Source organism: Haliotis rubra, unplaced genomic scaffold (assembly GCF_003918875.1).
Source record: "Haliotis rubra isolate DU_JTF1 unplaced genomic scaffold, ASM391887v1 Scf534, whole genome shotgun sequence".
In the NCBI taxonomy this organism is placed as follows: domain Eukaryota; kingdom Metazoa; phylum Mollusca; class Gastropoda; order Lepetellida; family Haliotidae; genus Haliotis; species Haliotis rubra.
Window position 1 is genome coordinate 485,489 of NW_025767229.1, and position 23,798 is coordinate 509,286.

Below are 23,798 nucleotides of genomic sequence, written 5' to 3' on the forward strand. Positions count from 1 at the left end.
ATCTGGGTGTTTGTGTACTGACCAGTAACCCTTTAGCGGAGTCCACGCAGACCATCAGAAGACACCGCGGGCACTCCCGCTCCTATACAACACATAACATATTTTAGCAACACAGTGTACACAACCGACACATATATGTAAATAACGTATAGAACGAATACAGTGCTCAAGGTAGGTAAAATCATAATTTAAAATGCTTTAATTGTATTTCCACTGGAGATTACGTGCCTCTAATGCGGTGTTCTCTTGGCGTGATTGATGTGTAACGCGGCAGTCAGCTCTATCACAGCTAGCCACGTCCGCCTGTAAATAACCAGTGGGTTCTTTGTTCCAGAGGAAGTATCCTGTATGATTCATTATTTATTGATTCCAGAATAACATGTAACTAAGGTAATGAAGCCCATTATCATTTACGATGTAAATAAAAAGTAGTGGTCAAATTATGAAGCGCCAGTAAAATCCCTACATTCTTCAGCATTGATGCGTCGTTCGCCAGGTAGTACCACTGGAGGGCCAGGTTGATGCTGCCTTTCTCTCCGCCCTCTAGGGGGAACCACTGAAGGGGAAGTAAGGTTTGTTACTGACAAATCAAGTGACCGGTTGACTGTGTCATGTGGTTGAAACTTCTGTAGATCTAAGGTCTATATTAACACTACAACATTACACAGAGCAGTGGCTTGGGTGACAACTATCCTATTACATTAAGTTTGGGAGTTGTTGTCCCAGTAGTGTAACACCCTACCTCATCGATCTTCCCAGCCTCTATCACACGGGAAATGTGAACCGTCGCTCTGTGGAGGGAAACATACGTCCACCTTATTTGTTTGTTTTGGTGTTATAGGCCGCTCTTGGCACTCTTCAAGTTATGTCACGTGTTATCTGGACCAAACAATTCGGTGATTGACATTATGAGCATAGAATACACAAATGCGATATTATGAAGTGCATCAGCTAAAGCAGATGACCACTTGATCCCGTTAGTCGCCTCTCTAAACAAGCACTGTCGCCTCTTACACATACATGTCGCTGAACACCAATACCACCCTGAATGTCCAAGGATGACAGGTTATGCCATATGTCTCATACCTTGCCTGTTAAACACAACCAAATATTCGAAATTACCCATGCCAATTGTATGAATAAACTATGCAAACATAGTAAAGTAGACAACATTTGCATGAATGTAAGTGCCCACTGAATACTGAATGAAGTTGTGGTGTGATGTTACTGACGTTCCCAGACATTCGTCGCTCCCGATGGTGTCCTCGTCCAACACTGTCACTACCAGACGCTCCTCGGCCAAGTCCACTAGAGCCTGGAACAATGAACACATTGTTTACTTCACCGAAGATTCAAATGTTCCCGGCCACTCTGAACGCGCATTATAAGGAAGAAAATCTAAGGCAACTAATACGTCATTACAGAGACAATATAGAGAAAATATATATCCAGGATTACATGGTATCAATCGTGGAGAAATCACTCAAATCGGTTGATTCTGGAACATTACTAGAACATCACTAGGGACATCATAAGAACATCCTAGTGGAACATCACTAGGGACATTCTAGTGGAACATCACTAGGGACATCCCAGTGGAACATCACCAGGAGAACATCACCTGGGACATCCTAGTGGAACATCACCAGGAGAACATCACTAGGGACATCCTAGTGGAACATCACCTGTGAAATCCTAGTAGAACATCACCAGGAGAACATCACCTGGGACATCTTAGTAGAACATCACCAGGAGAACATCACTAGGGACATCCTAGTGGAACATCACCAGGAAAACATCACCTGTGACATCTTAGTAGAACATCACCAGGAGAACATCACTAGGGACATCCTAGTGGAACATCACCAGGAAAACATCACCTGGGACATCCTAGTAGAACATCACCAGGGACATCCTAGTGGAACATCACCAGTAGAACATCACCTGGGACATCCTAGTAGAAAATCACCAGAACATCGCCTGGGACATTCTAATAGAACATCACCAGGAGAACATCACTAGGGACATCCTATTGGAACATCACCAGGGGAACATCACCTGGGACATCCTAGTGGAACATCACCAGGGGAACATCACCAGGAGAACATCACCTGGGACATCCTAGTAGAACATCACCAGGAGAACATCACCTGGGACATCCTAGTGGAACATCACCAGGGGAACATCACCAGGAGAACATCACCTGGGACATCCTAGTGGAACATCACCAGGAGAACATCACCTGGGACATCCTAGTAGAACATCACCAGGAGAACATCACCTGGGACACCCTACTTGGGTCAACTTACATCAAACTTCTGGTCCCACTTGGCGTCCTTCCTGTTCTCGAGTATGGCCGTCTGGAACGTCTGGTCCCCCACTGCAGAACAACATGGCGTTACTACCGCTCCACAAACCATTTAAAAACAGTAATGTTTATGAATTCAGACTTGATCTCGTCACTGTATGGCTGAAATAATGCCGATGTGACGTAAAGGCCAACTCAACTCAACTCAACAACAGTAGGGCCCGTAAGTAGGTCACGGCACTCCGCGAGACCTAAGTGTTCCCGGTGACAAACAACGTACCCTTAGTCCGTTCTAGTAAAGTCATTCTTGGCGGTCGCGCAATATGGAACCAGAGCTGGTTCTTGAATTAATATACGCTTGTCACCGGAAAGTTGAAGCGCGCAAAGGGAGCCGGGAACCAGCTTAGTACCGGAAGTAATGCCTCGCGAGACGTGTACGGGCCCTGCTACTACTGGAATGTTTTACCCATCAATATTTGTATATTCAGGCCTCTTCCTGAGAAACGTAAATGCAGTATTTGATCGGTACAGAGTAGAACATTTAAACTGATTAGCGCATAGGGCAAACCGATGAATAGGGAAAGTTATTCAAGGTAAATAAACCGACCTTTGACCTTCGCATATGGATCTGATATTCCAATACCATCAGCATCCATAAGATCCTTTGCCTCCTTCACGTGTATTGCCAGCACGCCCTGCATGTGGAGAAATAATTCGTTTACATTAACAACAGAGCTGAGGAACATTTTGACAGAAGCCTGTTATTTCTTCACAAAGGAAGGCAGCGTGGGCAAACAACTGTATCTGGATGCGAGAACCTTTTTATCTTGTAGAGCGTACCGACGTAACAAGGACAGGGAAATATATATGTCTGAGCACCTCTTAATTTATAGAGCTTGTCTAAAGGCGAATACAGAGGATAAATCTGTGAGTGAGGGGAGTTCAACTTGTGGGGCGTACCTACTTGCGTGGACAACGTAGCTTACGGAACGTACCTACTTGCGTGGACAACGTAACTTACGGAACGTACCTTCTTGCGTGGACAACGTAACTTACGGAACGTACCTACTTGCGTGGACAATTTAACTTGGGTAACGTACCTACTGAAGTGGACAACATAGCATGGGGAACGTAGCTACTGACGTGGACAACGTAACATGGGGAACGTACCTACTGACGTAGACAACGTAACATGGGGAACGTACATACTGACGGAGACAACGTAACATGGAGAACGTACCTACTTGCGTGGACAACGTAACTTAGAGAACGTACCTAATTGCTTGGACAATTTAACTTAGAGAACGTACCTACTTGTGTGGACAACATAGCATGGGGAACGTACCTACTGACGTGCACAACGTAACATGGGGAACGTACCTACTAACATAGACAACGTAACATGGGGAACGTACCTACTGACGTAGACAACGTAACATGGGGAACGTACCTACTGACGTAGACAACGTAACATGGGGAACGTACCACTGACGTAGACAACGTAACATGGGGACGTAGCCACTGATGTGGACAACATAACCTGGGGAATGTACCTACTTGCGTGGACTACGTAACTTTGAGAACGTACCTACTGACGTGGACAACCGAACTGCATGCAAGGACAACGTAAGTGTGGGGACGTACCTGCACACGGGAGACGTACCTGAGGACGAGGACAACGTAATTTGGAGAACTTGACGCCCTCTCCAATGATGTACTCCATTCTCTTAGGGAAGACCAGCAGGTCAGAGAGCTGACGCTGGATGATGGCGTGGAGCTCGGTACTGAGGACATACAGCCAGAAGCATGGTAAAGACATATCCATCAGGAGCACTACGGAGTTCGCATCCCAATAATATCAACGGGTTATCATTTGGTCTTCGAGGTGTCACATAGTCATTAATTACAGATATACGAACAGCATACTGAAGGGACACCTGCTCCCTGGAACAATGTAGCCATATCTCACTTACTTGAACATAGGAATGTCCATGATGTTGGCAAGGTTGGTCAGGTCGAAGTCCAGAATCTGCAGGACAAAATGTTCGCAGATAAAACAAACTTTTCCCTTTGACAACAATTGTACACCCGTGTGGGACAAAGACAGCCATGTGGAAGACTGCCTTGCAGTCGATACTCACACAAAGACTCAAGATGATATATCTGTAACACGGCGCGAGTATTACATGTAGACAAACGCATGGACATGGATGCAACCCATGGATATGGTGAAACACCCTTGATGTGTATAAGAAGAACTGAGAGTCTGAGAATGTTAAGCTGCCCTACAATCTAATATCACTTGAGCAAAACCTTGAAACACAACGCCCCACGGACCTGTGTATGTGTAAATGGCGAGATAAATTGTTATAACCAGGTTATTTCCGATATTCGAAAGTCCCCATTGCCTTACCGGGTTCGTGATGAAGAAGACGGACACGCCCCCAACCAGGGGTGCAGCACTTAGGAGTGGCTTCAGCACCACGCGCAGCGTCCCCAACAGCTGTAAGGGGAAACAAGGTCACAGAGGGTGTTGTTCATACATTTTAAAACAACCTTAGCCGTAGCACAGTATACAACTGGAAGATATATGATGAACACAGATAAATATTTGACGAAACAATGCATTGAATCTATATGTGACGTGATAGACGTCAATCGCCATATTCAGGCGACGTGGAATGTAGTTAAACCCATTATAACTGTTTTACAGTCTTACAGCAGCCTGACTTCTGTGATTGACATTCTAGAAGTTGAAGAGATGAAGAATGAGGACAGTACTTTAATGGATATACAACTTCTTTATTCTGTTATAGGCGACGTTTCGACATTAAAATCGTCGCCGATACAGAATAAAGAAGTTGTATATCCATAAAAAATTGTCGTCATTCTTTACAGCAGCCTGGTGTGAGAAGAGGTTCAACCAGAAGTTACCTTGATTTGTTGAATGCCTGCAGCGTTGGACACCAGGAGGCCGATGTCGATGTCAGCATCGCCGTCGTAGCTGGAAAACACGTAGAAAGGCATCGTGAAACTCGTTTCCGTTGACGTCAATCAGATACTGACTGTGTGAAAAGAGATATACAGACATGACCAAGATCTACCATTTGGGGACGTGACCTTGGCTACACAGGTGCCTGAGACTGGGTTTCGTCTGCTATTGAGAGGTTAATAGTAGGACTGTGATCGGGAACCTCCTGCAGAAGGCCCACCTCCCCTTCGTCACAAATGTCAGATTGTATACTATTGTCCAGATAATGAGAGAAAAAGTAATTAAAAGTTGATTATTGCGTATATGTCTTGCCTATATTAGTCTGTTTTCACTATAAATGCTGTTCTGTATCAGCAAAAGATCACTCTGCCAGTAAAGATTATTGTAATTAGTTAAGATGAAGCAATGTGCGGAGAACCGTCTGTTTCTACAGGCCAACTCTTCCTCCAGCAGTGGGACAAGCGGACCAGTAGCTAGGGTATGCCAGCTGATAGACAGACATCAAGGCATCCGAATTCAACATCCTTCTGCCAGGGTTGGTCAAGACGACAGAGGTGCACAAGTTAGTTTCTAATGTATCGTCAGTGTATGGTTCGTGTTATTCTCACAAACACAGAAGTAGTGCGGCCTTACCAGAGATCTAGGTCCATGTATATCTCGCCCCGTCTGATGTTGTACACTCTCACTCCCTCCACCCGCAGCGGCTGAAACAGTCAGTTAATTGTGATCCGGCAAACAGCATTTCTGTTTTACAACAGTGTAGCATGACAAACATCATCATAACTCTCTCACTCCCACTCGCCCACTCACTCACTCATACACCCCTTCTAAATCACAACAGTTGGGTGTTATGAACTTTTCATATTCCTTCCGTCAACAAACTGACCTTGGTGCCCATGTCGACCTTGCTGAAGGTAAAGGAATCCATCACTGCTTTCTTCAACTCCGGCTCCACGTTTTTCTTCAAGATGTCGGCCATGAAGTCGCCGACAAACGGCCATAGTTGCTGGATGACCTAAGTCAGACAGAGAACACCTGCAGTTGTGTTGGGTTACAAACATTACCGCACATCCTCTGTTCTTGGGAACGTTTAGAAAAGACTTTCCGCGTCAGCTACACAGTTTTACCCATTCACATTTGAATAACAAAACATTGACAAAATATTAACAAAACATAGGCGTCCGTCACGTCACAGCCAGTTATAGATATGAAGGAAGTTAGGACCGAAGTTTCTAACGTTAGAAACAACACCCTTTTACTGAGAAGACTCGACACGTCCCTGTGTCGGGGTACCAGGTGAGCTGCCCTACCTTGTTGAGCCATTCCGCCTGATCTGTCTCTGGGAAGATAACCTGCAACAAACACAACAGGCAGGTGACGTCACGTGGGCATGCTGGTAACAATAACAGCCTTCAGGTAGCAGCGTTATTCACCGGGACCGCCATTTAGCTGGTATATTGCTGAGTGTCGCGTTAAACAACAAACTATTCGTCGGGTACAAGTGCTCCGACGTTGGTGAGCAGAGAAGCGGCAGTAAAATTGCGAGAGCTATAATGATAATAATGATAGTGCACTTCTCTAGCCGTTCCAGGATGAATATCTTGCTCAAAGCGTTATTATTTACACCGGTAATGTACGGAGAATGTTTACGTGTACGCCGATAATCCTTTTTCTCTCATTTTCTGTAAAAAGATTACAGTGGCCCTTTTTTAACCTTCTTTCAGAATTTTCTATAAAACACCAACGAAAATGAGAGAAAAAGGAAGTAAAAACTGACACTAAAATGACAAAACCTCTAAGTGACAGCAAAGAGAATCAGAGGTACAGCACACATGCTAGTTAGTGGCGGGTCTACACAACGAAGCAGCACTACTGTAGGTGTTACTACCCATATCCAAACAACACGCACTAAACAGTGTTAGTGGGGAGGTTTAAAGTGGGGGAACCCCCTAAGTGATTTAGTGACAGAACTACAGGACTACTTTAGCGGATTTCACAGGCAAGGACATGACACTCACACATCAAGAAGTATCATTCTGGTCAATTTGGGATTTCAACCCACGATAACACGCGCCTATGTTCATGATGGAACCTCTTTGGGAACCTTGTTTAGTAAACGAATCCATAACAACGAAACGTTACAAAGAACCCACATTTATCTCTAACATGTATCGTCGCTAACTGATACAAATGCAGAAACGGCGTAACACACAATTCACTCATTCAAGTGTCATCCTGAACATAGTGTTGACCATGACCACATAACGAACATGGTAACACGTAACGCACCTGCAGGCTGAGCCCCCTGCTGTACAAGGAGTGAGAGTACACGTGACAGCAGGCAGCGCCTACAGTGGTCACCTGACTGATTGACTGATGGGATCACCATGGTGACGTCACTGAGCAGCCGATCCCGAGAACCACAGAGATATGATAAAGCCATATCACAGATCACGTGATCTGCCAACCGATCCTCACTTTAGTCTGTGTCACGCCAGGAGTAACTGGGACGCGAGGATCTCCGTGGTGTACATATCCATAGACTTGCCTTCAATGCAGCCTTGGAGCAAGGCTAATATACCCCAAACGACGTTCCGACCGCTATGCTAATCATTTTAGTAAAGCTTCATTGAATGTCTTCGACGATTGTCGACCCTTGGGTTCAAATACGCCGTGCAGAGTTACCTCCCTGCGTGTTTCCCGCCGTTTGATGTGTCACGTGGTCGGGGTTGTAAATACCATATTCTTACCAAGCATACGCATAGCTTGTCACATTAGACCCACACTGCTGGGTCGCAGAGAGCCGTCTACGACCGGGATCATTTTGGGTTGTCCCCTAACACTCCACTGCCACGACGTAACATAACTGAAACACTTACAGAGACTGTACACTATATGCATGAACTATTATGTGATGTTTTTTGTCGGTGTGATCCCATCTAAACTAAACCGGTCAGTATCGATGAGTGAGCTCCGCCTTTAACTGTGCTACTTCACACTAGAGGAAGGTTTAACCTAGCGGACATGCCCTGCATGGCGCAAGTTCCACTCAGAAGTGCGTTTTTGTAACACTGTATTAATATAAACAGTCATCCTACATCATAATCAGGCCGAGAGGCGAAATCAATAACACCCAGTACGTGACAAGATCCCCTGACGTCGCACAGCTGGTGGCCTCGCCTGCAGCGTCTGTGACAACACCGCTGTCAGTACGCCATCAGATCAGGCACATTCAGCTCTAATAGCCTGTTTGTTTGTTTGTTGTTTAACGCAACACTGAACAACATTCCCGTTATATGACAGCTGTCTGTAAACATCGGGTCTGGATCAGACAATCAGTGACATCATCATCATCATCATCATCATCATCATCATCATCATCATCATCATCATCATCCTGGGATACGATGACATTCGTCAGTCAACTCACCCACAGCGCTTGTCTCCCCTTACGACAAACATGGGTCGTTCATATCCGAATGTCACTTTGGAGGTACTGAGTGCCTTGTGCAAGAAACAGTAAATGTATGCATCTGTCTCAAGGCCTGAGGAAAGGTGTAGTTTTCAGTGCTAGAAGGTTGGCATGAGTATTCAAGCTAATGGTGTCCCGCCAGTAGCCCCCAGGATTAGTACCCTCATCAGAGATAACTAATTACCCTCATCACAGATAACTAATTATCCTCATTGCCTCGCCAAACAATGACTGTATCCTAGACACACAACACACAACAGTTGAACACAGACCTCATGCCCCACATGTCTGATCTACGCAGGGACATACAAGGCTATATTACATGACTGTGTAATTGTAGCTTATTGTGGAAGTGTGAATGTTTCTGTCGAATGTAATCGCAACATGCACATTTCGGTTTGCACCTATCCGTAACTTATGTAACGCGATTTGGGTTACAGTCGACAACACTTAATCGCTGACTCTTGTAATCTGGCTGTTGGATTGCCGACTCCATGGCAACGTACAGCCAGACCCCTGACGACGACCTGAGGTTCTGACCTGACGGTATGATTACACTTGTTTGTTACTCTGTGTAAGGTCTGTAGCTATAACTCTTCTCCTGACAGCTTCAGGGGTCCCTGCACAGATGGAACTGGCAGTAATTTAATTATGTTTTCAATAAAACCTGAACGTGAACTTAGAATGATAAAGATCTAAACGTTCCAAAGTTGGGCCTCACAGAGCACACACATCCCACCCAATGATGTAAACACTAGATAATTATACCTTTGAGAAAATATAACACCAAACATTTTGATTTTCCCCTCACGAAACTTTGAACTTTGGCCAGTTTATTTCTCCAGGGCGGAAGAAATTCATAAAAGTGCATGTCAACAAGTAATAATAATAATAATAATAGGCCACTTGTATTGCGCATTACTCCATGCTTGATGCATGCTCGAAGCGCACAGTCAAATAAAAAGAGTTCAGAGCTGTTGACGTCTGAAAGATATTAGATTTAGAGATCTTCTGATTGATTCTGGGAGGCTGTTCCACGCGGATGTCGCTGCATATGAGAAGGAACGCTGGCCATATCTCACAGTCTTGATGTTGGGAATGCGACACAGAAGCTTGGACTCAGAGCGTAGGGATCGAGTGGGAGAGTAGATAGGCAGGAGTTCCTGTAGGTAGCCTAAGTAAACGCGTAATGACCATTAGTAAAATAACACCAGCAGTGAAACCTTACACAACAACATTTGCCGAAGCTTCTGGGTCTACCAACGATGTCACTCAGTACACGGTCAAACCGTCCCAGACACCTAAAGCGCCAACACACATCCGGGTCCTACACTGAGGACAGTGATGACGACAACGTTCAGATGGGTGGGGACTGATAAACTTGGCACAATATGTTTGAATTTATCACAATATGTTTTACGAAAATATGCAACAAACACAATCACACAGCTGTGTTGAGACATTCCAGGTCCACCTGCAAACGATGCATAACAATGACATATTGGAATGGAAGTTTGTCATTGGATACATGACCATCCAGTATCACTCATGTTAATACCAAATTGATCGATCAATGGTGCGTGAGAGTTATGGCATATGGGGACACATGTTTCAGCGCAGCAGAACAATCATTAGCAATTTAGTAAATTAGGAAAGTGTGTCATGAATATTGTTGCAGACTGGTTAGTCATAGTTATGTTCTGCTGACAATAGCAAGTTAATTTGTCAATATGGTGGCACGCGTTTCTGTTAGAAAGTCCAACATGCCGTAATGTTGTCTCGATGTTGCACAGAGAATGCTATGAAGTTCGATACCCGGACAATCGGGGTACAGTTTGAAACACTGTTAAATAATGTGCAGTTTGATACCCTGCTTAATAATGTGCAGTTTGAAACTCTGTCAAATAATGTGCCCTGTTAAATAATGTGCAGTTTGATACTCTGTTATATAATGTGCAGTTTAATACCCTGTTATATAATGTGCAGTTTGATACCCTGTCATATAATGTGCAGTTTAATACCCTGTTAAATAATGTGCAGTTTAATACCCTGTTGTATAATGTGCAGTTTGATACCCTGTTATATAATGTGCAGTTTAATACCCTGTTAAATAATGTGCAGTTTGATACCCTGTTATGTAATGTGCAGTTTAATACCCTGTTAAATAATGTGCAGTTTGATACCCTGTTATATAATGTGCAGTTTGATTGATAAAACCCAGTTATAAAATGTGCAGATACCCGGTTTAAAATACCCTGTTAAATAATGTGCAGTTTGATACCCTGTTAAATAATGTGCAGTTTGATATCCGGTTACAAAATGTGCCGTTTGATACCCTGTTATATAATGTGCAGTTTAATACCCTGTTAAATAATGTGCAGTTTGATACCCTGTTATATAATGTGCAGTTTAATACCCTGTTAAATAATGTGCAGTTTGATACCCTGTTATAAAATGTGCAGTTTGATACCCTGTTATATAATGTGCAGTTTGATACCCTGTTATAAAATGTGCAGTTTAATACCCTGTTAAATAATGTGCAGTTTGATACCCGGTTATAAAATGTGCAGTTTGATACCCTGTTATATAATGTGCAGTTTGATACCCTTTTAAAAAATGTGCAGTTTAATACCCTGTTAAATAATGTGCAGTTTGATACCCGGTTATAAAATGTGCAGTTTGATACCCTGTTATATAATGTGCAGTTTGATACCCTGTTAAATAATGTGCAGTTTGATACCCGGTTACAAAATGTGCAGTTTGATACCCTGTTATATAATGTGCAGTTTAATACCCTGTTAAATAATGTGCAGTTTGATACCCTGTTATATAATGTGCAGTTTAATACCCTGTTATATAAAGTGCAGTTTGATACCCTGTTATAAAATGTGCAGTTTGATACCCTGTTATATAATGTGCAGTTTGATACCCTGTTATAAAATGTGCAGTTTAATACCCTGTTAAATAATGTGCAGTTTGATACCCGGTTATAAAATGTGCAGTTTGATACCCTGTTATATAATGTGCAGTTTGATACCCTGTTAATGGATCGTTGCAAACGTTCAGTCTACCGTTAGATGGTGGGGGTGGAATTGGGTTTAACGTCGTGCTTGAGAATATTTCGCTCATATGACGACGTGCATGCGTGTGTAGGTGTATGTGCGGCTGCTTGTACTAGCCCAGACTTAAGCTGGTTTTATAGTGCTAGCCCACTGAGATACCATGCCGCAGTGAAGCATGAATACCCCACTCAGACACATTATACTGACACCGAGCCGACCAGTCCTTGTTGTACCCATTAATGCCGAGCGCCAGGCAGGGACCAACAAGTACCATATTTTAACGTCTTTTGGTATGACGCGGTCGGGGATCGAACCCGCGACCTTCCGCACTCCGGGCGGACGCTCTAACCACTACACCACGGAGGCGGTCTCTACCGTAAGACGTTATGTCTTCAATATAGTGGGTGGGTAGTCAAGTGTCCTATTAAACATTTCGGCGATTTTGTGACCAAATGAACATATTTATAAATACCCTGATAATAGAAAGAGAGAGAGCGAGAGAGAGAGGGAAGGGGATGAGTGAGAGAGAGAGAGAGCAATAGAGAGAGAGAGAGAGAGAGAGAGAGAGAGAGAGAGGGTGAAGGTATTACTAGTGTATCTCGTCTATTTTGAAACAAATAATGACGTCACCTCGTGCACTGGTATATCGATTAGGCATAAAGCCACGAACGTTTATAGTGCACACGAATCCCTAATCCCTCTTTGTGGCGATAATCTCCCCAAAATGGGATGCCATTTATATTGAACCTAAACGATCAACAGGAGCAAATTCAGCTGTCAGATTGCAGACGGACATGATTTCTTATACAAGAGGCGTTATAATACTCGACAGCAGCTCCTCCAGAAATCAATCCGAAGATTATGGATACATGAATTCAATCAAACATAAAACATATTAGTATTTACATACAGGACAATGTCATTTACAGTTGGCGTTTGATATATACATAATTTTTATCAAACTTTCACAATGTGATGGCGTCACTTGTACACAGAGTGTCTGCATTAGAATACAAGCTCGAGGATATGGTTTCAAATGATAGACATATGTTGCCAAGTCTATAATTACAACATGATATGTGACCCGGACGAGGGATCGTGTACCTGTGTATCTGCACCTTGGAGTGTTGACAACACTTCGTCGTCACAACAGTCTGCATTTAAAGTTTGGGTTTTCTTTACTTATTTTCTGAATTATCCATCACAGATATTGAAATATGATGTTTTGTTCATCATTGTCTTTGAGTGGATATTTTGCATTTCAAATGATGGACCATTGAGTAATATCACAGTATTCACCTCACATATCTACAGGGGTAGGTGGGTGGATCATTCTAGATTATACTTAAATAGTTTAACAGTTTAATCTAGTGGTTGACCGTGAACTTTTCGGACGTTCACTCACAGGTGCAGTTTTCAAACCCTGTTTAATAGGTGCACTTCAAACCCTGTTAAATAAGGTAACTTCAAACCCTGTTAAATAAGGTAACTTCAAACCCTGTTAAATAAGGTAACTTCAAACCCTGTTAAATAGGTGCACTTCAAACCCCTGTTAAATAAGGTGCACTTCAAACCCTGTTAAATAAGGTGCACTTCAAAACCCTGTTAAATAGGTGCACTTCAAACCCCTGTTAAATAAGGTGCACTTCAAACCCTGTTAAATAAGGTGCACTTCAAACCCTGTTAAATAAGGTAACTTCAAACCCTGTTAAATAGGTGCACTTCAAACCCCTGTTAAATAAGGTGCACTTCAAACCCTGTTAAATAAGGTGCACTTCAAACCCTGTTAAATAAGGTGCACTTCAAACCCTGTTAAATAAGGTGCACTTCAAAACCCTGTTAAATAAGGTGCACTTCAAAACCCTGTTAAATAAGGTGCACTTCAAAACCCTGTTAAATAAGGTGCACTTCAAACCCTGTTAAATAAGGTGCACTTCAAACCCTGTTAAATAAGGTGCACTTCAAACCCTGTTAAATAAGGTGCACTTCAAAACCCTGTTAAATAGGTGCACTTCAAACCCTGTTAAATAAGGTGCACTTCAAACCCTGTTAAATAAGGTGCACTTCTAAACCCTGTTAAATAGGTGCACTTCAAACCCTGTTAAATAAGGTGCACTTCTAAACCCTGTTAAATAAGGTGCACTTCAAACCCTGTTAAATAAGGTGCACTTCAAACCCTGTTAAATAAGGTGCACTTCTAAACCCTGTTAAATAGGTGCACTTCAAACACTGTTAAATAAGGTGCACTTCTAAACCCTGTTAAATAGGTGCACTTCAAACCCTGTTAAATAAGGTGCACTTCAAACCCCTGTTAATAATAATAATAATATGGACATTTGTAGAGCGCAGTAGTAACTCCACACCTCAAGGGCATGCTCTTTGCGCAACAGTTAAATAAGGTGCACTTCAAACCCTGTTCAATAATGAACATTTGTGGAAATATAAGTCCTGTGTGTGTAAATGGATACATGTGTGAATCAGAATCAGGTGAATCAGAATCAGGTGACTCACGATCACGGGTGTTGAACAGGTGCACGACACTGCAGCAGCAGCATGTAACCAACTGGCAACTCCGGCACTGGACTAAACTCAGGAAACAACGAATACATGCCCCGAGGATCTGTGTGAGCGACAGAATCAGATGATGCAGAGTGGTGATGTCAAAACAGATGTGTGTGTGTGTGTGTGTGTGTGTGTGTGTGTGTGTGTGTGTGTGTGTGTGTGTGTGTGTGTGTGTGTGTGTGTGTGTGTGACCTTTCAGAGCGGTGATGTCAAAACAGATGTGTGTGTGAGACATTTCAGAGCGGTGATGTCAAAACATGTGTGTGTGTGTGTGTGCGCGCGTGCGTGTGCGTGTGTGAATCAGACATTGCACAGTGGTGATGTCAAAACAGATCTCTCTCTCTGAATGCTGTGAAGTGTGTCAGAATCTAAAGAGCATCGAGGCAAGTATATCTACTCCTATATGTGTGGACCAGATCTTACAGTGTGGTGAAGGGGAGAGAGTACAGCGGAACAATATCTGTGTGTTCCGTCGTAGAACCACCTTTCTCGTAACCTTATACATATTTATATGGATATATGTCTATTTATGTTGGTTGTAAGGGTTACATGTACACAAACATTAAACATGTGCTCCGAAGATCTATAGTCTGTACATACAACGAGGGTACTGTTCTGGTGTGATAATCGTGGTTATATACACCTCATTATACCCAGTGTATAACCAGAGACCAGATAATAATCTATTATATGGTCTCTTGTACAACCTAGTTAGCGCATGACGTCACAACTACATACTCGTGTCTAACGGCTGATGCTGCTCCTGCTGGAGATGCTGACATTGTACACATAAGTAAATACCCCGGCTATAACCTGCACATCTACAATACTGTACTCGAGGTGGAGGGTGAACACGAGTCCTCTAGCAATCAGACAGGATTTAGAATGTACATCAAACTGTCCAGTCTAATAATATTGAGTGATTGTCCAACACCGTTGTTTCCCAACAGGACACACTACACACCGTAGGGTCGCCACCCCTCACTGCTGGAACCACGCATGGTCAACTGTAGACCTACAAGTGAGTTTAATCCTCTACTCCAAGTTTCGAGTTGGGTATTTCAGAAATTACTCATTATTATTCTTATATGATATTTCTTTTATTTATATGGCGCACATATCCAGGCAACTAGTGCTTGCTCAAGGCGCTGGTATTTTGTCCCTCGATCATTGGATGTCAGTCTCATCGTGTTATCAATCTCAACTCCCTGGGGAGCATACAACTCTTGCAGCCACTAGGCGCACTGAGTTATTGTGGCCTTCTCATCCTAACGAGGTATTCACAGCTTGGTTGACTGGGACACATAGTCACAGTACTTTGTCCAAGTCCACTGCACGTTGCTGTACACGCAACTTGGTGTTTGCACGTATTCATGTGGCCACCATCTGGTCATATACTAACGGATTCGTGGGTTCTTTTAAGTGCACAGGGATGTGTACTGTACACTAGGGTTGTCACGTAAACAATGAAAACTAAGAAAGATTAATGTACTGCCAGCCGTTCAGAGACACATATTGAAGTCAGCCTGTCGTTGTTTACGTTTTTGCGACTTCACTTTACAGCAAGTTATCGTGTCTCCGGACCGCGTTTCGGTAGCAGCGACCTTGAATGTCGCGCGAACTCAAATTATCATAGTGGGTGGAGGAAGTGAAACAAGTGTGGCTTCTTTGGTAGACGTTATCGACCAGTCGAACACAGAAACTGTACGATATCGCATTTCATGACCGCAACGTGAACACGCGTAACCACGTTTCCGGCCATGGCCATGTTTCTAACGAAGACATTGAATATAAGAAAATCAGAAGTAACCAATCATGTCACGTTGTCCATGTGTGACGTCATTAATATTAGATAGGGTAAAGTATTCTCCTATCAATAACGTAACTTGAGTATACATAGCTTCATCAGACCAGTCAGCATTGACAGCCCTCTGCAAGTACCGTACAGATATGACAAAACCAGTGAGTGAGAGGGTGGGTGAGTGAGTGAGTGAGTGAGTGAGTGAGACAGACTTGAGTTGGTTAGTAAACAGTGTGTTAGATACTTCCTAGCGTGTTACACCTCACACTTGTCTCAACCGGACATTCCTTTATGTAAGCATTAAGTGGCTCATGAAAGTGTCATGAGACATGAACACGTTAATAACAGCAGCCGAGGGAGAAGGTACAGATTATCTTCGTGTCTTTATACGGTCAGTGGATGAAGTTACAAGCAAATGCAGCAAGATGCAGTCTACAGTCACTAGGCTTACAACACACACGGGGTAGTTCAGCTGGAACCTTGAAACTAGACACCCTATCACAAGCAAGGCCGCCTTCACAGACGTGGTCGGCCCAGGTGCTGCCTGGGGTTATTGAATGACATAGTACACGGAACAGGGGATCTGATATCTGTACAAGAACACGGCTCTCCTTACTACTCTAAACAAGTACAGAGCACCGGGTTACCTCATGTTGCTATAGTAAATCACGCCATAATATGGAAGAAATGGATTACAAAGTCTTTTGGATATGTAATTGTATAAACTGTTATTTTGAAAGAATTCGTTTTGATATGACGGTCATGTCAATGCATGAAACGAAGATGACTACAGAAACAACATTCACTCACGGCTTTGTCGAGACATGTGAACCATTCGTTAATTATTATTTATTATCATCGACAGTCGGCATTTTAGAACTGGAATGTTTCTGAGCAAAAAGAGTCGGGGTTTGACATATTGTGGGGTACAGGTTCAGCATCCAGCTACACTGACCGGTGTAACTTCAAGAATATATTGTATGTCCAAACAGAGCGATACATGCCGTGCCCTCGCAGTTCCAACTGAACTCCCCCTATACCCACCCTCTTGAACACCCCGCAGTTCGGGGATGAGGGGTCAGAATCGCCGCCAATTCCAAACTTGCGGTGGATTTCGCCGATCAGGTTTAACCACCAGTCCACTAGACAACGCAACTGAAAAACCGGAAATCTTGTAAACACAGGGACATGTAGCGAACTGTATCGTCCATGGCCTCCACTGACCTAGATCACTTGTACAGCCTTTGGTAGATCTGATTTATTGCAGTCATAAACCTATAGAATAAGTTGACAGCTCAAGAGCATGGACACGCCTCAATAAAAACATTTAACTGGTTCATATTGTATGTTTTCAGAGGTAAAGTCTGGTTCCATGAGCTTCATCCCGACATGACATCTAGAGAGGGGAACGGGGACGTGATGCAGGTGTTCCACGTGTATCGCTTGTTGCAAACCGACGAGCGCCGTGTGTGGGTCGGACACGTCTACGGACACATGACCAGGGCGAACGGGGATTTAAACCCATAATCATAGACTTCTGGCATCCTTAAAGGAGGCACCTCTGTACGGCGTATCGCAGAACCTCAGACGACTGGGCAACCTATGATCCTTGAGGTTTTAAGCAAGCTCGTCGACGCCATAGACGGTTCAGTTTCGAAATTGGAAATGGGCTGTTGTGCCGTGACAAATACATTACTGTTGAAACGACGATACCACTTCCAGAAACGTGGATAAACCACGGCCATTATTATTAAAATCGGAAGGGCAGCTGCTTGAGTAACTCCGTTCCTCGGGACACGAGTGGAGGTACTAGAGTAGCTCCCGGCCCTCTGGACACGAGTGGAGGTACTAGAGCAGCTCCCGCTCCTCGGGACACGAGTGGAGGTACTACAGTAGCTCCCGGCCCTCGGGACACGAGTGGAAGGTCTAGAGTAGCTCCCGTCCCTCGGGACACCAGCTAGTGGAGGTACTACAGTAGCTCCCGTCCCGCGGGACACGAGTGGAGGTACTACAGTAGCTCCCGGCCCTAGGGACACGAGTGGAGATAGTAGAGTAGCTCCCGTTCCTCGGGACACGAGTGGAAGGTCTAGAGTAGCTCCGTTCCTCGAGACACGAGTGGAGGTACTAGAGTAGCTCCCGTTCCTCGGGACACGAGTGGAGGTACTAGAGTAGCTCCCGGCCCTCGGAACACGAGTGGAGGTGGACTAGAGTAGCTCCCGGCCAAAGTTGGAGGAACCACACACACGCCTAAGTGGAGGTATCTTATAACGAGCTGGTGGCCCTGCGGGATGACGAGTGGAGGTACTACAGTAGCATCTACCGGACGTCTACGGGAACACGAGTGCACAGGTAGTTCTATAAGTAGTCGCAATTTCAGCCCTCGAAAAGGACACGAGTGGAGGTACTCACTGACAGTAGCTCCCGGCCCTCGGGGTACAGTAGCTCCGGGCGAGAGTGGAGGTACTAAGTCCATTGGCCCTCGGGACACGAGTGGAGGTACCTACAGTAGCTCCCGGCCCACGGGACAAAGTGGAGGTACTAGACATGATCGACTAGTGAAGGTAACTAGAGTAGCTCCCGGCCCTCGGGGACACACACGAGTGGAGGTACTAGAGTAGCTCCCGGCCCTCGGGACACGAGTGGAGGTACTAGAGAGTAGCTCCCGGCCCTCGGGACACGAGTGGAGGTACTAGAGTAGCTCCCGGCCCTCGGGACACTAGAGTAGCCCCGGCCCTCGGGAGGTGGAGGTACTAGAGTAGCTCCCGGCCCGCGGGACACGAGTGGAGGTACTACAGTAGCTCCCGGCCCCTCGGGACACGAGCTAGTGGAGGTACTACAGTAGCTCCCGGCCCGCGGGACACGAGAGTGGAGGTACTAGAGTAGCTCCCGGCCCGCGGGACACGAGCTAGTGGGACCCTACAGTAGCTCCCGGCCCTCGGGACACGAGTGGAGGTACTAGAGTAGCTCCCGGCCGGGACCTCGGGACACGAGCTCGGGAGTGGAGGTACTACAGTAGCTCCCGGCCCTCGGGACACGAGTGGAGGTACTAGAGTAGCTCCCGGCCCTCGGGACACGAGTGGAGGTACTAGAGTAGCTCCCGGCCCCTCGGGACACGAGTGGAGGAGGTACTAGAGCAGCTCCCGGCCCTCGGGACGACGAGTGGAGGTACTAGAGTAGCTCCCGGCCCTCGGGACACGAGTGGAGGTACTAGAGTAGCTCCCGGCCCTCGGGACACGAGTGGAGGTACTAGAGTAGCTCCCGGCCCGCGGGACACGAGTGGAGGTACTACAGTAGCTCCCGGCCCTCGGGACACGAGCTTGTGGAGGTACTACAGTAGCTCCCGGCCCGCGGGACACGAGTGGAGGTACTAGAGTAGCTCCCGGCCCTCGGGACACGAGCTAGTGGAGGTACTAGAGTAGCTCCCGGCCCTCGGGACACGAGTGGAGGTACTACAGTAGCTCCCGGCCCTCGGGACACTAGTGAAGGTACTAGAGTAGCTCCCGGCCCTCGGGACACGAGTGGAGGTACTAGAGTAGCTCCCGGCCCGCGGGACACGAGTGGAGGTACTACAGTAGCTCCCGGCCCTCGGGACACGAGTGAGGAGGTACTATGGTAGCTCCCGGCCTTCGGGACACGAGTAACTACAGTAGTGGAGGTACTACAGTAGCTCCCGGCCCTCGGGACACGAGTGGAGGTACTAGAGTAGCTCCCGGCCCTCGGGACACGAGTGGAGGTACTAGAGTAGCTCCCGGCCCTCGGGACACGAGTGGAGGTACTAGAGTAGCTCCCGGCCCTCGGGACACGAGCTAGTGAAGGTACTAGAGTGGCTCCCGGCCCTCGGGACACGAGTGGGAGGTACCACAGTAGCTCCCGGCCCTCGGGACACGAGTGGAGGTACTACAGTAGCTCCCGGCCCTCGGGACACGAGAGTGGAGGTACTAGAGTAGCTCCCGGCCCTCGGGACACGAGTGGAGGTACTACAGTAGCTCCCGGCCCTCGGGACACGAGCTTGTGGAGGTACTACAGTAGCTCCCGGCCTGCGGGACACGAGTGGAGGTACTAGAGCAGATCCCGGCCCTCGGGACACGAGCTAGTGAAGGTACTAGAGTGGCTCCCGTTCCTCGGGACACGAGTGGAGGTACTACAGTAGCTCCCGGCCCTCGGGACACTAGTGAAGGTACTAGAGTAGCTCACGGCCCTCGGAACACGAGTGGAGGTACTAGAGTAGCTCCCGGCCCGCGGGACACGAGAGGAGGTACTAGAGTAGCTCCCGGCCCGCGGGACACGAGTGGAGGTACTAGAGTAGCTCCCGGCCCTCGGGACACGAGCTAGTGGAGGTACTACAGTAGCTCCCGACCCGCGGGACACGAGTGGAGGTACTACAGTAGCTCCCGGCCCTCGGGACACGAGCTAGTGGAGGTACTACAGTAGCTCCCGGCCCGCGGGACACGAGTGGAGGTACTAGAGTAGCTCCCGGCCTTCGGGACACGAGCTAGTGGAGGTACTACAGTAGCTTCCGGCCTTCGGGACACGAGTGGAGGTACTACAGTAGCTCCCGGCCCTCGGGACACTAGTGAAGGTACTAGAGTAGCTCACGGCCCTCGGAACACGAGTGGAGGTACTAGAGTAGCTCCCTGCCCGCGGGACACGAGTGGAGGTACTAGAGTAGCTCCCGACCCGCGGGACACGAGTGGAGATACTACAGTAGCTCCCGGTCTTCGGGACACGAGCTAGTGGAGGTACTACAGTAGCTCCCGGCCCTCGGGACACGAGTGGAGGTACTAGAGTTACCCCCGGCCCTCGGGACACGAGTGGAGTTACTAGAGTAGGTCCCGGCCCGCGGGACACGAGCGGAGGTACTACAGTAGCTCCCGGCCTTCGGGACACGAGCTAGTGGAGGTACTACAGTAGCTCCCGGCCCGCGGGACACGAGTGGAGGTACTAGAGTAGCTCTCGGCCCTCGGGACACGAGCTAGTGGAGGTACTACAGTAGCTCCCGGCCCGCGGGACACGAGTGGAGGTACTAGAATAAGTCCCGGCCTTCGGGACACGAGCTAGTGGAGGTACTACAGTAGCTCCCGGCCCTCGGGACACGAGTGGAGGGTCTAGAGTAGCTCCCGGCCCTCGGGACACGAGTGGAGGTACTAGAGTAGCTCCCGGCCCTCGGGACACGAGTGGAGGTACTAGAGTAGCTCCCGTTCCTCGGGACACGAGTGGAGGTACTAGATAAGCTCCCGGCCTTCGGGACACGAGCTAGTGGAGGTACTAGAGTAGCTCCCGGCCCGCGGGACACGAGTGGAGGTACTACAGTAGCTCCCGGCCCTCGGTACACGAGTGGAGGTACTAGAGTAGCTCCCGGCCTTCGGGACACGAGCTAGTGGAGGTACTACAGTAGCTCCCGGCCCGTGGGACACGAGTGGAGGTACTACAGTAGCTCCCGGCCCTCGGGACACGAGTGGAGGTACTACAGTTGCTCCCGGCCCTCGGGACACGAGTGGAGGTACTACAGTAGCTCCCGGCCCTCGGGACACGAGTGGAGGTACTAGAGTAGCTCCCGGCCCTCGGGACACTAGTGAAGGTACTAGAGTAGCTCTTGGCCCTCGGGACACGAGTGGAGGTACTAGAGTAGCTCCCGGCCCTCGGGACACGAGAGTGGAGGTACTAGAGTAGCTCCCACCCCTCGGAACACGAGCTAGTGGAGGTACTACAGAGTAGCCCCGGCCCTCGGGACACGAGTGGAGGTACTAGAGCAGCTCCCGGCCCTCGGGACACGAGTGGAGGTATTAGAGCAGTTCCTGGCCCTCGGGACACGAGTGGAGGTACCAGAGTAGCTCCCGACCTTCGGGACACGAGCTAGTGGAGCTACGACAGTAGCTCCCGGCCCTCGGGACACGAGTGGAGGTACTAGAGTAGCTCCCGGCCTTCGGGATACGAGTGGAGGTACTAGAGTAGCTCCCGGCCCTCGGTACACGAGTGGAGGTACTAGAGTAGCTGCCGGCCCTCGGGACACGAGTGGAGGTACTAGAGTAGCTCCCGGCCCTCGGGACACGAGTGGAGGTACTAGAGTAGCTCCCGGCCCTCGGGATACGAGTGGAGGTACTAGAGTAGCTCCCGGCCCTCGGGACACGAGTGGAGGCACTAGAGTAGCTCCCGGCCCTCGGGACACGAGTGGAGGTACTAGAGTAGCTCCCGACCTTCGGGACACGAGCTAGTGGAGGTACTACAGTAGCTCCCGGCCCTCGGGACACGAGTGGAGGTACTAGAGCAGCTCCCGTTCCTCGGGACACGAGTGGAGGTATTAGAGCAGCTCCTGGCCCTCGGGACACGAGTGGAGGTACTAGAGTAGCTCCCGACCTTCGGGACACGAGCTAGTGGAGGTACTACAGTAGCTCCCGGCCCTCGGGACACGAGTGGAGGTACTAGAGTAGCTCCCGGCCTTCGGGATACGAGTGGAGGTACTAGAGTAGCTCCCGGCCCTCGGGACACGAGTGGAGGTACTAGAGTAGCCCACGGCCCTCGGGACACGAGCGGAGGTACTTTAGTAGCTCCCGTCCCGCGGGACACGAGTGGAGGTACTAGAGTAGCTCCCGGCCCTAGGGACACGAGTGGAGATACTAGAGTAGCTCCCGGCCCTCGGGACACGAGTGGAGGTGGAGGTCCACATCGGATCAACTCAAAGTTGGAGGAACCACACACTGCCTAAGGAGTATATCTTATAACGAGATGGTGTTTATGCGTTTGTGATAACTTGGATTCGAACACACGAACATCTACGGGACGTCTACGGGACGCAACGCTGCACAGCGATATTCCAGTTCTCGCATACAGTCGTCGTATTTCAGCCGTAATAGAAAAGAAAAATCAAACTTGAATCATAACCGGCTCTCACTGACAAAACCCCGTATGAGCATACGGGCGAGTCCATTGGTTGCGTTCAGTATGCAGGACAAACGAAGTAACATGATCACAGAACAAAATGGTCCAAAGTGCACCTGGGGTGTACAGTCAGTGCATCGGATTGCACGCCCCATGTCTATTTCTCCATATCGATTTTCTAGCTGATAAATTAGAGTACTAAAAACACACAACGAAACCTCCCAAAGTAATAAACCATTGCTATCTATAAAATACAACATATCCGCATATTTGAAAGGTTCCGTGACCAGTTGGATATTCTTATCACCCCGGATGCTCTCCGTTTACGAAGCGTTAGCTACTCCTCTCAATGTCCACAAACCCGTGAAGATCCGGGTTTGAATTGATCTTCAGTAACCCATGCTTGTCGTAAGAGGCGACTAACGGGATTGGGTGGTCAGGGTCGCTGAGTTGGTTGACATGTCATCGTATCCCAGTTGCGTGGAACGATGCTCATGATGTTGATCAATGGACCGTCTGGTCCAGAGTCGATTATTTACAGAACGCCGCCATATAGCTGGAATATTGACCTCAAAGTCCACAATATACTTTACATGGTATGCATGTGTATGATTTGATTTCGACTAAAACACCTATGCAAAATATCATCATTTTCAATTTACACCTATACCTTTCTTAAATAATCGCTTATAACCTGCCATTTCCAAAAAGTGTTGCATAGAAAT

General features: G+C 47.3%; 1 protein-coding gene and 1 long non-coding RNA gene across 4 annotated transcripts in view; both read right to left on the reverse strand.

The window, feature by feature from the left end:
- LOC124253188 (extended synaptotagmin-2-like) overlaps positions 1-23,798 on the reverse strand; it is a 28,351-nt gene that overhangs the window by 4,185 nt on the left and 368 nt on the right. Inside the window, exons 2-16 of one of the 3 annotated variants that reach the window (XM_046686911.1) lie at positions 17,242-17,352; positions 6,611-6,652; positions 6,187-6,315; positions 5,934-6,004; positions 5,243-5,312; positions 4,722-4,811; positions 4,282-4,337; positions 3,972-4,092; positions 2,916-3,003; positions 2,310-2,380; positions 1,233-1,315; positions 743-791; positions 467-556; positions 229-303; positions 23-82 (exon numbers count right to left, since the gene is read on the reverse strand). In XM_046686911.1, the coding sequence (XP_046542867.1) occupies positions 23-82; positions 229-303; positions 467-556; positions 743-791; positions 1,233-1,315; positions 2,310-2,380; positions 2,916-3,003; positions 3,972-4,092; positions 4,282-4,337; positions 4,722-4,811; positions 5,243-5,312; positions 5,934-6,004; positions 6,187-6,315; positions 6,611-6,652; positions 17,242-17,352 (1,206 nt within the window). The remainder of the gene's footprint in view (positions 1-22; positions 83-228; positions 304-466; positions 557-742; positions 792-1,232; positions 1,316-2,309; positions 2,381-2,915; positions 3,004-3,971; positions 4,093-4,281; positions 4,338-4,721; positions 4,812-5,242; positions 5,313-5,933; positions 6,005-6,186; positions 6,316-6,610; positions 6,653-17,241; positions 17,353-23,798) is intronic. The other 2 variants (XM_046686914.1, XM_046686912.1) reach the window with 2 other exon arrangements.
- Positions 1,326-2,288, reverse strand: LOC124253193. The gene is made up of 3 exons (XR_006892124.1): positions 2,112-2,288; positions 1,881-1,944; positions 1,326-1,802 (listed from the first exon to the last, which is right to left on the reverse strand). It is a non-coding gene; the product is annotated as an uncharacterized LOC124253193 (long non-coding RNA).